The following is a 15,299-nucleotide window of genomic DNA, read 5'->3' on the forward strand; positions in this document are numbered from 1 at the left end:
TTTTACTGGTCTCAGTGGATGCAGCTAAGTCAAACTATCACAGGGAGGCCTGTCAACTGCCAGGTGGATCTGTAGGGTTGCAAGGTCTGGCAGCTAGCGAGAGATGGGTGAGACAGGTACATACGTGCTCAGTGATCACCTCCAGTACGTGATGATGCCACTTCCATTGCAACAAAGAAGTGCTGGTGTTGTGCCAGGGCCATGCTCTAGCACTCACAAAAACTCTGGAAATCATCTAGTTTGGGGGCAAGTGCTAGACTGTCACCCTGATGCAGACAGTGGCTAAAACTGCCAGGAGTTAGTTCATCATAAGTGGGCATTTGGCAATAAAGATGCCAGCCTCCAGGTAGGACTTGGGAATCACAGTTCCCCTGGAGAAAACAGCTGCTTTGGAGGATGGAATCTGTGGCATTGTACTCCACAGGGAACTCTGTCCTCCCCAAGCTCCATTCCCAAATCTCCAGACGTTTTCCAGCCTAGATCAGCCAATCCTACTCCCATCCCCTGCTGATGGCCAGGAGGACCTGGCAGCCCTAAGGTGGGACCAGGAGTTATCCCTGAATAATAACTGAACTACAGAAGGCAGACTGTATAGTGTACCATAGATTCTAGGTGGAATCTACCCACAGGTTCCCCGCTCCACAGGCATCACCTCTACATTTCCAAAAGTTTTCCAGGTCAAGGTTGGCAACCTTACATTGTCAGTTTTGTTCTAATTCTTACTAATAACAAAGAAAGAGAAATGCATAGAAAGGAGATCCTTCTTTTTTAGTTGGATAGAACTCAGGTCGTTTCTTGTGTTTTGGAGGAAATAATCAAGTTATAGTGTCATATCGGTCAGTTTCTGTTTGGATAGCATTTGTTATGACAGCTTGCTATACAGTAGCTAAGCTTAGTTGTCTGTTGCGAGTGCATGCACATTAGTCTCCTGCTACATTTCTAAAAGCAGTCATTTATAAAACACTATTTCATAGATGATGTCTTGGCAAACATTGCAGCATGCGGAAAAAAGAATACTAGCCTTGTAATGTGAGCATTTCATTTCATGAAAATTATAGTAGTCAGTGTTTACTCTTCAGTATTATAGTGCTAGAACAGCAACAAAACAGTTAATAGAACTGTAAACAGACTAGCAAAAAAAAAAACAACGGGTGCTACAACCCCACCCCACCCTGGAGAGGTCTGCTGAGGCTGGAGAGGCCTCCGCAGGCATTTTGGGAGTTGGAGGGGAGGAAGTGCTGGCAGGGATTCCATGCATCTCCCCACCACCCCAAAGTCTCGCTGAGGCTTTGGCAGGTGTTTTCCAGGTGGTGGCAGGAAGCGCTGCCCAGGACCCTGCTCCTTCCTCTGCTGCCCCAAAAAGGCCCAACAAGGCTTCGGTGGCCATTTTCGGGGTTGGAGTGGGAAGCGCTCAGTGAGCATTTTTGGGTGGTTGCGGGAAGCTCTGGCGGGGATTCCAGTCCTCCCCCAGCCACCCTGGGCAGCCCTGCCACAGCCTGGGAAGGTCACAGCCAGAGCTGCGTGGGGTGGCAGGAGCACTGGTGAGGACTGGCTCGTCCTCTCCCCCCTGCCCCTGCAGCACCATCAAGGCCTGGAAAGGCCACAGCTGGGGCTGCTCGGGGTGGGGGTGAGCACTGGTGGGGCTCCTTCTCCACCCCCACCCCCATGGGGCTCACAGTCTCAAGCCCCACAACCTCCCTCCAGCTCCCACTCACCTGCTGGTGCTTCTTCTATATGGGAGAAGCTGGAGGGGGTTGCGGCCAGGGGCATGACACCCTTCCTGATTGACCATTCGTTGGACACACAGCCAATCAGGGATGGGAGAGCATACCTGACTGGTCGGCTATGAGTGCGAACTCCTCCCAGCACCTTCTTATTGTTTCATTTATATGAACAGATACAGATGATCTGAAAATATTTCTACTCCACAGACTCTCTTTAATTTGGTTTAATTTTTTTCCAGAAAATGTACCAGAGGAACTGCAAGAGCCTTTTTATACGGATCAGTATGACCAGGAACATATTAAACCTCCTGTTGTTAATTTGCTGCTATCAGCTGAACTTTACTGTCGTGCTGGGAGTCTTATTCTCAAGAGTGATGCTGCCAAACCACTCCTGGGTCATGATGCTGTTATCCAGGCCTTGGCACAGAAAGGCTTATATGTCACTGACCAAGAGAAATTGGTAACAGAGAGAGACTTGCGCAAGAAACCCATTCAGATGGTGAGTGTTGGCATCCGAGGTTTCTTTCTGATGTGTGTGTTCAGTGTATTTGTTTTTCTGTTCCTACTATTAGTAGTATTTAATTTTATTTTAAGTGTCCTGCTTTAACATCCTAAAATGGTCATGTATATCAGTGGTCCCCAACCTTTTTATCACCGGGGACCGGTCAACGCTTGACAATTTTACTGAGGCCAGGGGAAGGGTAGTCTTTTGCCAAGGGACATTGTAGCCACCTGAGCTCCTGCTCTCCTTGCTTTTCTGCCGGTGCCCCTGACTTCCCACCACCCGCTGGGGGGCGCTGCCAGCAGCAGCTACGCAGTGCCACACCAAAGGGGAGCCCCAGCCTAGGTGGCCGCTGTAGAGCATCAAAGGTGAACTGGCAGCAGAATGGCAGGGCAGCACCCAAGGCAGCAGCCAGGGAGGAGGAGCCGTGGCCCGGTACCAAATGATCCATGGACCAGTACCGGTCCCTGGACCGGGGGTTGGGGACCACTGATGTATATGACATGTAGTAAAATGCCTTTATGCCCCTTTCTTATTTCTTATGCAACAGCCCTAGCAATTAGAGGAGTTCTGAGAATTCATTAGCAGTGGTGATTATTAAATGTTGACCTTGTTTACACTGCTTCATCTAATAACAAGGTGCATGGCTTGTGCTAGTCATGTAAGCAGTAAAACCAGGCCAACCTAGGTTATTATTTGAAAGCTTGTATGTGAAAATTTACATCGCTTCATATTCCTGTATTGTATATGTCCTATGATTAGAACTGGAATTCATGCTTTTGGTAGATTTGTGACATTAACATGTTATGTGTTATGTCAGACTTTAATTGAATGTGATTGTGAGAGGATCACCCATCATGAAACCATATTCAGAAGAGAAAAGAAGATATTGAAAATTAAGTAATGTAATTTAAATTGAGAAAGAGAGGTGTCAGTACATCATCTGAGACATACATCTATTCCTTTAACTTTGATACAGCCAGTTTTGGAAAAGCTTGCCTTGGTAGGATTAAAAGTAATTGATGATATGAAGAAATAATGGACCAGTGTTCTTTGGCATCAGGAAGAGGGGGGGGGGAACTCTGAATATGAGCATCCCAAAATAAATATGCAGATGGCTGTTGTCAAATATAGTTTCTGATGTGTCTGGAGGAATGATTGAGCTGTACAAAGTTAGGTCTCTTTATTCAGCATGGGAATGAGAGATATAATGGTTCTGCGCAATCGGTTACCTTCCTTACTGTGACTCTTCGATTTATATCCCACCCCTCTCCATGGAGTCTTATGCACTTTAAATTGTTCTGATCTTATATAAACAAACATTTCAAAACTTTAACCCTGATACACTAAGCCACTTTGAAAGTAGTTTTACAGCATGTTCCACAGCCCCAGGAATTTCTCTGAGAATGCCAGTTATGGTAGAAAAGGTACCTGAGAGAGCTTGCCCACTACAACCACTCATCTACATAGTATATAGCAGGTTGGATTTGGGGCATGTTCTAAAATTAATAAGCAGAATTCACCTTGATCCAGTGGAGCTTTTTTACTCCTGCTCTCACTCTGTAGCCTCCGTGCATTCATCATCATCATGTAATAAAACCAGTTTAAGGCTGGAAGGTCCTCTGAGTATTGGAGTAATTTAGGAGGCTGCAAGTGAGAGCACCTAGGCCCGCAGCATGAGCACAGTACCTTCTACTAAGGCAAGAAACCTTCCACTTTGTTGTTACACAGCAAAGCATGCAAATCATCCTGGAACAGAATTCACTATGAAATGGGTTTATTACCAGAATTCTTTGCAATTCACAAGGATGATCTGGCAGTAAGTTTGCCAGGTCTGGGATGGGAGATACCTGGAGACTTTGGGGGTAGAGCTGGGAGTAGGCAAGATTTGAGACAAGAAGGGTACCTCAGCGGAGTATAGTGCTATGGAGTCCACCCTCCAGAGCAGCCATTTTTTTCAAGGGAACTGATCTCTTTAGTCTGGAACTATAATTCCAGAGGATCCCCAGGTGGAACCTGACATCCCTACCAGGCAGACAAACTTATATTGGGAGGGTTTGAAAATCCAGTGGCTTAGAATGGTAAAAGTAAATACATTTATGGGAAGTTAAAGTTTTTACAATTTAATTTAGGAAGGCAGGTTATTCAAATGATACAAATATATTAGAATATAAATAGTCAAAAGAATAGGATCTTTCTTCTCTTTTCCGAGTTGTGTGGAACATTTCATTCAAGATACCAGGCTACATAAATAATGTATTTATCTGATACTGTAAATCCTACAGGGGATCCCTTCTTATGAATATCCCTTGTGCTCTCATTGCTTGCTTTTTCATGTGAGCAGGATATAGGGTGTACTCCTAAATTATAATTGGATGGTGATTTAATATGGCTGTCCTTGAGAAGCATAATTATTATAATCCCTGTGTTCTGGTTTTGCAGCTTAATTAATAATGGTAGGTTATATATAGCCTGTGAAGTGCTGTATTTTGTTGCTCATTAAAGGTGCCTCTTTTGGGTTTCTGTGTACTTGATTGGTGTCTATGGAGGCTTCCTACTGCAGGCAAGAATATGGGCATGAGTATTCATTGTTTTCGGTTTCAAGCACTGCGAGAAAAGTTTATTAATTTGTTCTGTGGGAATTGCCTGAGGCTTGTCTCCCAACTAACCTCTTTCCCACAAGCAAGGACAAAGTAAACAACAAAGCAAGAATTCCCAACAGCCAGGCAGGATTTGTGGGGATGGGGAAATATCGCCCTTAACTAACATCCATTTCTGATGTCGTCCTGACCACACTTGTGTACAAGTGGCCTTCTACTATGCTATTTTACTATTTATTACTGTTTTACTATCATTTATTGCTGTTTTACTGTTGATGATGATAATGTTGTTTGGACTACTGTTACTAGTTCTCCCTTGGGAATTCTAACCTGTTTGTTCAGCTTCTATAATTCAAGAGCCTGTCTACAGAGATGTAGGATAGAAGCTGCCATCAGAGCTATATGAAAGCTGTGTTAACTGCATTACTGACCCTGGCAGGTGCCATGCTCAGAATAAATTGTGCAAATTTACTGTATATAATCCTGCTATTCAAGTACATTTTTTTAGTACTTACCTGCCCAAGCCAACAATTACTGGGAACAGGGCAAGAATAGAGGGACTAAAGAAATATAGTCTTTACAACTGGGTTTATATAGCAGTCAAGGACAGGGAATATAATATTGGGCAAGTGATATGTGGAACAACTCTAGATGTTTTGGTGCCTGGGGCAGAAGATCTAAACGCTCACTTTGTTGGGATTTTGTTTATTCAGTTTTTATAAACTACTAGTTTGGCAGTCTTCCCCTTCTTCATAAATAGTAGCTTCCAGAAATATTAGAATACAACTGAACAAATAAAATACCATGCATTCAGATGGTATTCAAATAAAATACCATGCAAACAGTATGGCCACAAATACCATTCACATAATAATACAGAGTACGTTCCCGGATAAAGAGCCTCTTGTGGCACAGAGTGGTAAGGCAGCAGACATGCAGTCTGAACCTCTGCCCATGAGGCTGGGAGTTTGATCCCAGCAGCCAGCTCAAGGTTGACTCAACCTTCCATCATTCCGAGGTTGGTAAAATGAGTACCCAGCTTGCTGAGGGGTAAACGGTAACGAGTGTGGAAGACACTGGCAAACCACCCCCGTATTGAGTCTGCCATGAAAACGCTAGAGGGCGTTACCCCAAGGGTCAGACATGACCCAGTACTTGCACAGGGGATACCTTTACCTTCCCAGAAAATATTCAGCCCAGAAAATATTCAACCAATAATTAAAATCATGAATAAAGCAAATACTGTATTTTACTACAGGATTCAATGTTACTGGAGTATTATAAAGATAGGTCTGTTGAAATTGTCAGTTTGGGGTGCCTTGCATATGCTGGGACCTAGTCAGAGAAGTGGTTTGTTCTGGTGGATTAATGGCCACTGGGGAAATTTTGCATTCATGGTGGATGGACCATGTTGTCTAATGATAAGCCTGGTCATGAAACCCTGTGCACACCTATTTGTTCATAGTTCTTAGATGCTTTTAAATTCTCATTTTTATAAATTCCTCATGTGTATTTATCCCAGTATTTCAAGCATTGTACTGCTTGTATCACAGGTGCAAATTCTTGGCTGCCAGGAAAGGCATCAGGGTTGAGTTTTTGTTCCATGTGCAGAGTACATTCATGCTTATATATTCTAATAGCTCTGAGGGAAGCAGGACAGTGGTAATTGCTCACACCTTGCTATAATATTGTACTTAAGAAGACAGACATCTGTGAGCCAGATGGTGTTTATGCCTCTTGAATCAGGAAGGGCTAAAGGAACTAGGTGTGGATAGACTCCCAGAGATTATACATTTTCTGGACACAAAGAAGCTCTTCCAGCTTGCTTCTCTCGTTGGATGGACACATGAAGGACTAAACTTGTACCTAATTACTCCTTCTTATCTAGGTACAATGAAAAATGTTGCAACCATGAGATCTAAGGTAGCTTCAGCTTCAAGGTAGCTGCAGCTTCAAGAAATATTACTCTACTATTTAAAATTGCCCAGGCTTGGAAGGTCCGCATTGGCCAGATTGCATCTGATCTTGGAAGTTAAGCAAGGTGGGCCCTGGTTACTCTTTGGATGGAAAAGACAACCATGGAGTTCAAGAGTTGCCATGTAGAGTCAGGCAAGGGTTAGCCACCTCTGAATGTCTCTTGCCTTGAAAATCCTATGAGGGTGTGTCATAAATCTGCTCCAGTTTGATACTTTCCACCATGGTTTAGGGTAAGAAAGGAGACTATGCTTTTTCACAGTTTCCTTTTACCCTTGCTCAGCCTGAACAAACATATGTGTTCTATGTATCCATTTATTAAACATTCTTATATTTTGAATACTTCACAGAATCTCAGCTCTGAAAATGTACCAAACCTAATTGGCCATGCTATCTGGAGTCTGGTTAACAAGGAGAGGCCTATTACAACTATTCATGTAGAAAACTGACTTGGCCAAAATCACAAGTATCTTGTTAACATCCAGTCTGGGTTACTAAAATACTTTCTGTGTGAGAGTGCCCTTCAGAAACTACGACCGTTACAAAATGCAGCCATGTGAGTTTTCATTGGGATGGGCTGTAATGAATGGGACTTGTTTCTGGGATCAATTCAAAGTGTGTTTTTATAACCTTTTGTGCCCTAAATGACTTGCTTTCAGGGTTCCTGAGGGGATGCCTTTACCTTATGTTAGCCTGTCCAAATTTTCAGGTCAACAGCACAAACTTTTTTTGTGGAAATACTGGCACTGCTCCTACAAGCTATATGGAACTAACTGGTCTGTCTTATTTCAGAAGTTCTTTGAGTGAGGGCTGAATGAATGGGGATGGCACTTGGTTGCTTGTTTCCCATGAGTCTTGTTATAGATTTATCTGATGATCTTTTACAATTTTAGTATATGTAAAATTTTTACTTTATTTTTAATTCTGCTATATAAGATGCAGAGCCTCTTGTGGTGCAGAGTGGTAAGGCAGCAGTCATGCAGTCAAAGCTCTGCTCATGAGGCTGGGAGTTTGATCCCAGCAGCCGGCTCAAGTTGACTCAGCCTTCCATCCTTCCCAGGTCGGTAAACTGAGTACCCAGCTTGCTGGGGGGTAAACGGTAATGACTGGGGAAGGAACTGGCAAACCACCCCGTATTGAGTCTGCCATGAAAACACTGGAGGGCGTCACCCCAAGGGTCAGACATGGCCTGGTGCTTGCACAGGGGATACCTTTACCTTTACCTTATATAAGATGCAAAGATGGCATATACGTGTATTAAACAAATGAGATCCAAGCCACCACAGCTAGTAAGTTTTCCAGAATATTCTTCCACTGACCAAGTGAAATCAGGGGCAGGGATGGTGACACCTCTATTCATTACTCTGGTGATGGCTTCACATGTTCCATTGCCCTATCATCTGTCTTTATAGTTTAAATGAGTAGGGTCTGCCCATTTGCAAGAGATATCTGAATCTAACCCCATTTGGTACCATGACTTTGGGCCTGATCAGTAAACTGCAGCCGGTTTGTTATTCCAGACAGCCTATCATTTCAAGTCATTAATCATAACATCTGGCAATATCTGTCTTGTGTTTGGAAAAATTGATTTTTTTAATGAGAACTCACTTTGCTGTCTTTTTTTCTGAGGACGGGCTGGGTTTGATCATGCAGATAGCCTGCTTGTGTGTCCCCAGTCCAGTGAGGGTACTATCTATACACAGATGTTTGGGGCTTCATGGAATATTTGACTGTATTTTCAGTAAGCAACCGACAGGCCAATGAACAAGTGTCTCAGTCCTGTGATCATGTGACAGTTGAAAAAATGTGCTACCTCAGCGGATTGGCACAAATAACAAACCTGTATTGTACTTTATAATACAATGGGCAACCTAGAGAGGACACTACATTGCAATGGCAACGGCAGACACCCCTTTCTAAAATGTTGGAGAATTGTTTGAAGGTGCAGAGAGATTCTTAATGTACACTAGAGAGGTGGTTTGGCTTGACATGACAGCAGTTTCTCCTAATATGGAAAGTATGGTTGAAGTTGATTTAAGAGGTATGGGATTAAAGTGTAAACACTTTGGTATATGCAGTAGTGAGCCATGGGGAAAGAGAATCCTTAAGGATTACTGTTATGCACCACTAGGAAGAAGCTTTTTTCCCCTCTGTAAAGCATTTTTTTTTTGCTAATCTGGAGTTTGCTAATCTGGGCCCACTGGGGCAGCAGTTACTCTCTGTACCAGCATTTTGAGCAAGAGGAGTGGTGACGACTGTAAAATGCTCTGCTGAGGTTTTAGACAACTTTGCTTCAGCAAGGGCAAGTTCAGCAGCACAGAGTTTAGGGTGAAAAACAGGAGCTGTGTGAATACTTCCCTTAAGAGGGGCTCTGAATTGGAACAGTGCGTAGAGGTTGTTCAGCTCAGAATCACTTAACACAGAGCTGTTATACTTTAACTTGAAGAGATCCTGAGCATTTGCTCTTGTGTAATATTGAATCAGAGGATTCTAGTTAGTTAAAAGAAATAAATACAATGCAGATTTGGACAATGTTAAGTATTATGTTATGTATCACAGCCTATGAGAATAACCCAGTGTTCTGTATTATAACTAACTGTCGTGTATACAGAAATGATGGCTAATTTAACCAGTATCCATGTCTGTGTCTTTCTCTTGTTTCTAAAGGCAGAAGAGAGAAACCCATTTTGTTTTATCAACTAATTTTTTATGCTTGCTTGTAAATTAACTTTAGTTTGATATCTCTTATGGGGGTTAGTGGATCAGATAATACGTGTTTAATTATTTCTCAGTAAAACAAGTGAACTCTTTAAATTTAATTTCGGGTCTCATTAATTCAAATTCATGGGTTTTCTGTTTGAAAGTTGTTGGTTGGAAAGCTTTTGTCTGCATAACTTTTTTTAGTGCTAAAGTGGGTTAGGTCAAATTTTGTATAGTCACTTTAGCAAATAAACTGCTATAAAACTTAATAAATTTTTATCCCGTGATTTTGTCTTATTGGAACTTCAAAATATTTTAAGAGTTAAATATTGTTTTCTCTTTGTGCATATTTCTTCTATGTTTTCTTTATCTTTTTAAAACATTGTGAGTCTGATTGTAATTATAGATAAATCAAACAGAAAAAATAGAGACTATAAAATGGTAATTATGATTCAACAATAAACAATTACCATTGTTCCCAAATCAGACTGAAGTAATTAACATGCCTGGGACTAATGCAGACAGACCCTTTCCTTGAAGTTACTTCAGTATATTTAATCAAATAATACCCTTTTAATACAAGTCCTCATCTACTAGCAGATTAAATAATTGCTAGCTCCTTAACCCAGCTGAAAAGCAAATTCTTCTTCTAAAATAAATCTGCAATTCTCACAACTATATGATTTTATGATGACCATGTTGATTTGTAAATAAACCTGTTCCTTAATTTAGTAAGAAAGACCACTGCCAAAGGTGGTTGTGCTTAAATGGTAAATACCTTGTAAATTAGTCTCTTCGTTTTGTTTTAGTGAACTTCTGTTTTATATATAACTGATGATGATTAAGTTGTGGGTCTCTGTTTGTAATGTTTGTTTCCTATAATGTGAATTTTAAAAAGAGAGAGGGAGATTCTGAAGGTTTGAAATGTTGAGAACCAAAATGGGAAGATTGAAATGTTTATTTTTTATATTTATACTAGTAAATAAGCCTGCTGCAGGCTGAATGCAGCAGGCGCTAGCGCGGTGAGGGACAGGCGAGGGTGGGCGAGGGGCGGCATGCGAGCGGGCAGGGGCTCGTCCGGTGCTCCCCCGTCCCACGGCGTGGGCTACCTTGGGGGTGGTAGAGGAGGTGATGGCGCAGGCTAGGGGCCAGCAGCATGGCATTCGGCGTAAGCGGCGATGGTGGAAGGCGCCATGTTGGCAAGGCTCCGAGGGCGGGCGGGCCCTCTTGCCACGGGGCCGGCGCCGTGGTTGCGGGCCAACGTGGCTGCGTGTGCAGCCAGGGTGGTTGGCGTTGCGGGCCGGTCCCAGCCGTGTGGGCCGGGGGCAGGCGTTTCTGAGGCTGGCGCAGCTGGAGGCGGCGGGAGGACAACGGCGGGCGTCTGTTCCTAGGCGTCTCGTGGAGGTGTAGCGAGGTGGCGCGAGGATGACGGTGGCGGGGGGCTTCCAGAGCGGGCGGTGCTGCAGCGGCCGGGCAGCTTGAAAGGAAAGGAGGTAATGGCGGCGGCCAGGCGCATCCCAGCAAGGTGGAAGGGGGGCGCATCAGGAGGCGCATCGTGCCTCCCGATTAGTCAGTCCGGCAGCAAGGGACCAATTGCGAGCCGCGCTTTGCGCCTGCCGATTGGGCCCTCCGATTGTCAGTTCTAGGGAAGGGGCCTATGGGCACCCTTCCTCATCACGGACAGGGCCTGCCCTGGGGGCCCTTACCAAATTATTTAATCTACTTCACTAGGAGCGGGTTAAAGATACTGTCCTACCCTGAAGCTCTGGGCGGTTTACATAAAACAGGGAAACAATACAGTTAACTCAGTAGTTATAAACAACAATACAATGATAACAAATAAAACAATATAATAGAACTTTTGAACAACGGTGAGAGCATTAATTCAATTACAACATACTGACAGCCCCGTGGGTTGGACGACTCGGTTTTCATGGGAGGGAAGCTCGGGGGCCAATGGAAGGTGATTGGTTCAGGTAGACCTCAGCCAAATGCCTGCCAGAGGAGCTCCCTTTTGCAGGCCCTCTGCAACTGTTCAAGTTCCGTTAAGGCCCTGATCTCCTCTGGGAGCTCGTTCTACCAAGTGGGGACAAGGATGGAGAAAGTTCTGACCCTGATTGAGGTTTAGCAAGCTTCCTTGGGGCCAGGGATTATCAGGCAGTTAGAGGTAGCAGAGCATAAAGCTCTTTGAGGGGTGTAGGCAGAAAGGCGGTCCCTCGGGTACACTGGGCCTAGACTGTGTATGGCCTTAAAGACGCAACAGGGCCACAGTCATCCATATTCTGTTCATGTCCATATTAGCAGGTTCACAATGTTGAGTGGTTTTGTTGCTGTAACTTAGATGTTGAGGTTGTAGTGGATATCTCAGTGAAAGTATCAACCCATTGTGCTGCAGCAGTGAAAAAGGCAAACTCTAGGTTATGGATCCTTAGGAAAGGGATTGAAGATAAAACACCTAATATTAGAATACCCTTGTATAGATATATGATACAACCTCATTTTGAATACTGCGTACAGTTCTAGTCATTGTATATTGAATAGTGGGTTCAATAAGGCGCATTCATGTGCCAAAACTTCAGCTCTTTATTGATCTCACACAACTGAACTGAACTCAATAGCTAATCATGGAATACTAATATAATATAAGCCCTACCTATGTACTCATAAACTTATATACAGTTCAGGGGTCCCCACCAAAGCGGAACCCACTGACTGGACAATTACAACAACCAACAGCAGGCTGGATCCTGTGTGCCAGCCAATGGCAATTATGCAACCCTGATGCTTGTGCTAAGATCCCTGTTCCTGGTCTCTGCTAAACTGTATACAAAAAGGGCATCACAATACTGGAAAAAGTATGGAGGAAGGTGATTGGAGGTGATAATTGGGGTGGAGAACCTTCCCTGTGGGCCGAAGAGTCTAGAATTGCTCAGTTTAGAAAACTTAGCCACAAGCTAAGTTTAGCTATTGTATGACCTTATACTCTGTCAAGAGATTTCTTAATAAGTTGAAGTTGGTCCTTAAATATAAAAACCGTCCCTTGAAAAAGGCGTAGGCAAAACACATTGGGATTTGTGTGAAATAAGAATTAAAGAATAACTGATACGATTCTATGACAATTGTACTACTGTTACAACTACAAATTCTGGCAGCAGATAATGATTAATGACAAGATGAGAGAAACCAGTAGAGTAACTGCTTACACAATTACAGCCAGGAGGTTTATGGGCATTGGCCTGATTCTGCATTTAATACCTGCATTTCACTTGTGTATTAATTATAATAGCATATCTCTCGGTATTTCCCAGAGTAGAGATTAAACTGATAAAGGCAGACATTAGCAAAAAAGGACCTGTGGCAATGTTTTTCCATTTAGGCAGTGCAAACCCCTACTGAAAAAGGGTGGCCCAGCAATCCCTGTTATATTACGAAGATGCAAATGGGCAGCTCTGAACTCATACATGATGCCAGCAATGATAGAAACAGCACATGAGCCCAGACTGGGCTAATATCAGAATAATCTCTATATTTTACAATCTTTAGATTTATTTTTATGTTGAGGTTCCATATAACTACATGAAGGCATTTTCATTGGATGCCATGGAACATTTCTCCATCCCTGTTAGGTGTCACATGATGGCTTAAAGGGCCAAGAATCTAAATGTCTAAATGAGACATTATTGGTTCCCTTCACAAAGCATAAATTGCCTGAGTTGTCTTAATTTGACTTCACTAAGGCTTTAGCTGCTTCACAGTGATTTCCTTCGGTGATTTTCTGCGTCAGTAGGAAGGTCATTCTGAGTTTTCAATAAGCTGTTTGCACTTGAATACTTTATGGGTAGAATTTCTAGTTAATCTTTTTGGCAATCAGTGGAATGAGAATACTAGGAGGCAGGAGAGAGAGAATATTCAAAGGGCCATTCTTGTTACAAAATGTTGTGGTGCTAATATAATGTTTCCAATCTTCTACTGATGGATAAAAAATTACATCCCTTTTGGGAGACAGCCATAGTGCAATATTCTGCCATACCAATGTAAATGCTAACTATATCTAGTTTTAAACAGAGATTATAGCTATGTTTAGATTTACAAGATCTAGGTTGGATCCTACTAGCTTTCTGCATACACAAGATTGAGTAAGAGTGATTCCCCTCTCACCACCTCAACCAGCACTATCCCTCCCATGTAGGATTTTATAAGATTACTGATTGTTGGAATTGCAATCAGCAAGTAATTTGGTAAAGTCAGCATGGAAGGGTTATTATTAATCTGTTAAATTTCACCTATGTACTCACTGGTGACACCAAATGATCACAGCTGGAATTGCAGTAATGAGGACTGGAGTTTTCCAAGCAAATGGCTTGGAGAGCTCTTTGTTTAAGCTGGGTCATGTCCCGCTTCCTCTTTCTTCAGGAAGAGAAGCTCCTCTGCTAACGAGGATGAAGGAATACTTCTCAGCTCTCTCCATCTGCTGTTGTGTAGGTATGTAGTCCTGCTGGCAGTCCAGCCACAGTGGCTTGCAATGTGTTTTCGCTATAACTACTTTTAAGCTTTTGTGCACTGCTTCAGTAAGGAGACTACAGCAGATGAATATGATATATATTCATGTGTAATCTTTCCAATAGTCAGTCAGTAACCTTTTATTGGGATAAAGTATGTATAAGACATATAAAAATAGGGTTTAAAATTTCAACAAAATAATAAAATAGGCCATGGGGTTACATAACCAAACAGATCTTAAAATGATTAAATAAACTATAAAAGATAAAATACATGGTAGGCAGCATATTCTTTCCAGTAAAGATTATTCCTTTTAGACCTCAGACTGCTAAGAGTCTGGATCTGTGCCTCACCCACAAAAGGTAACTAATAACTGCAAATGCTCTGTTACTCTACAGTTCTTTTTCTGGAGGGACTTAGGACCAGGTCTAGTCCAGAAGTCCTAATCCCTAGTGTAATTATTACTTTGGGGAGAAGGTCAAAATCTAAAGGCAGTGTTAGGGGGAAGAGAAAATAGGGAGCAATCTGCTTTTACTTTCATGAAGCTAGCAAGATCTTTTAGGTTGACTTTCTGGAGGTTAATGCAACTAAAGGTATAATCTACTGTGGTTGGGAAGGAAATCAATAAGTTTTTAAGAGATCAGGAATCAGAAGTCTGTACCAAGCCAGTACAGGTCAGGGTGCCTTTTGAGTCATAAAAAACAAAACCTCTGTACTTGAACTAGTTGTAGAAATCAATCTAGTTCAAGCCTATTGTGAAGGCCATAACAGCATTATTTATTTTTTAGTGTTTAAATATTGTGCTATACCTGCATCAGAGTAGCCTTATAAATAATCATTTGTCTGTTGTGGTGAATAACAATTCCAACTAGTCAGGAAAAATTATATAGCAGCAGAGCTTTTTGTTTTTGTTTTTCATTACGTCCAAATGCTAACAGGCTTCTGTTAGCACAAAAGCTAATGTCAGTTTTGAGGACCATAAGAAGGCTGCTCAGCAAAAGCCCTTACCCCACCCCATATTATGCGCCCACAAATAGACTCTGGGCATCGTACCTTACATTTCCCTGTAAAATCTAATCCTAGCACTATATCTGAAATTCTTAGACTTACTTCCCTAAGTTTAGACACTAGCAGGTAAAAGGATCTCTGGTAACATAATTTGCTGGAACAATTAGTAGCTGAGCCCCTGAAAGACGCTGCCTGACAGTAGGCAATGCTATGTTGGATGGACTGAGTCTGACTCAGCCTAAGGTAGCTTCATATGTCCAGGAATACAAACCTGTGCACACGTGCCTGGGA

The 15,299-nt window shown here is 42.6% G+C and overlaps 1 protein-coding gene across 3 annotated transcripts in view; it reads left to right on the plus strand.

Annotated features, from left to right (window-relative positions):
• Positions 1-15,299, plus strand: part of CAMSAP2 (calmodulin regulated spectrin associated protein family member 2) — a 98,853-nt gene that overhangs the window by 17,533 nt on the left and 66,021 nt on the right. For 2 of the 3 annotated variants that reach the window (XM_077332781.1, XM_077332782.1), the window contains exon 2: positions 1,964-2,223. The exons of the other annotated variant lie outside the window; for it this stretch is intronic. In XM_077332781.1, the coding sequence (XP_077188896.1) occupies positions 1,964-2,223 (260 nt within the window). The remainder of the gene's footprint in view (positions 1-1,963; positions 2,224-15,299) is intronic. 3 annotated transcript variants of the gene reach the window in all.

This window comes from Paroedura picta, chromosome 4 (genome assembly GCF_049243985.1).
Source record: "Paroedura picta isolate Pp20150507F chromosome 4, Ppicta_v3.0, whole genome shotgun sequence".
NCBI lineage: Eukaryota > Metazoa > Chordata > Lepidosauria > Squamata > Gekkonidae > Paroedura > Paroedura picta.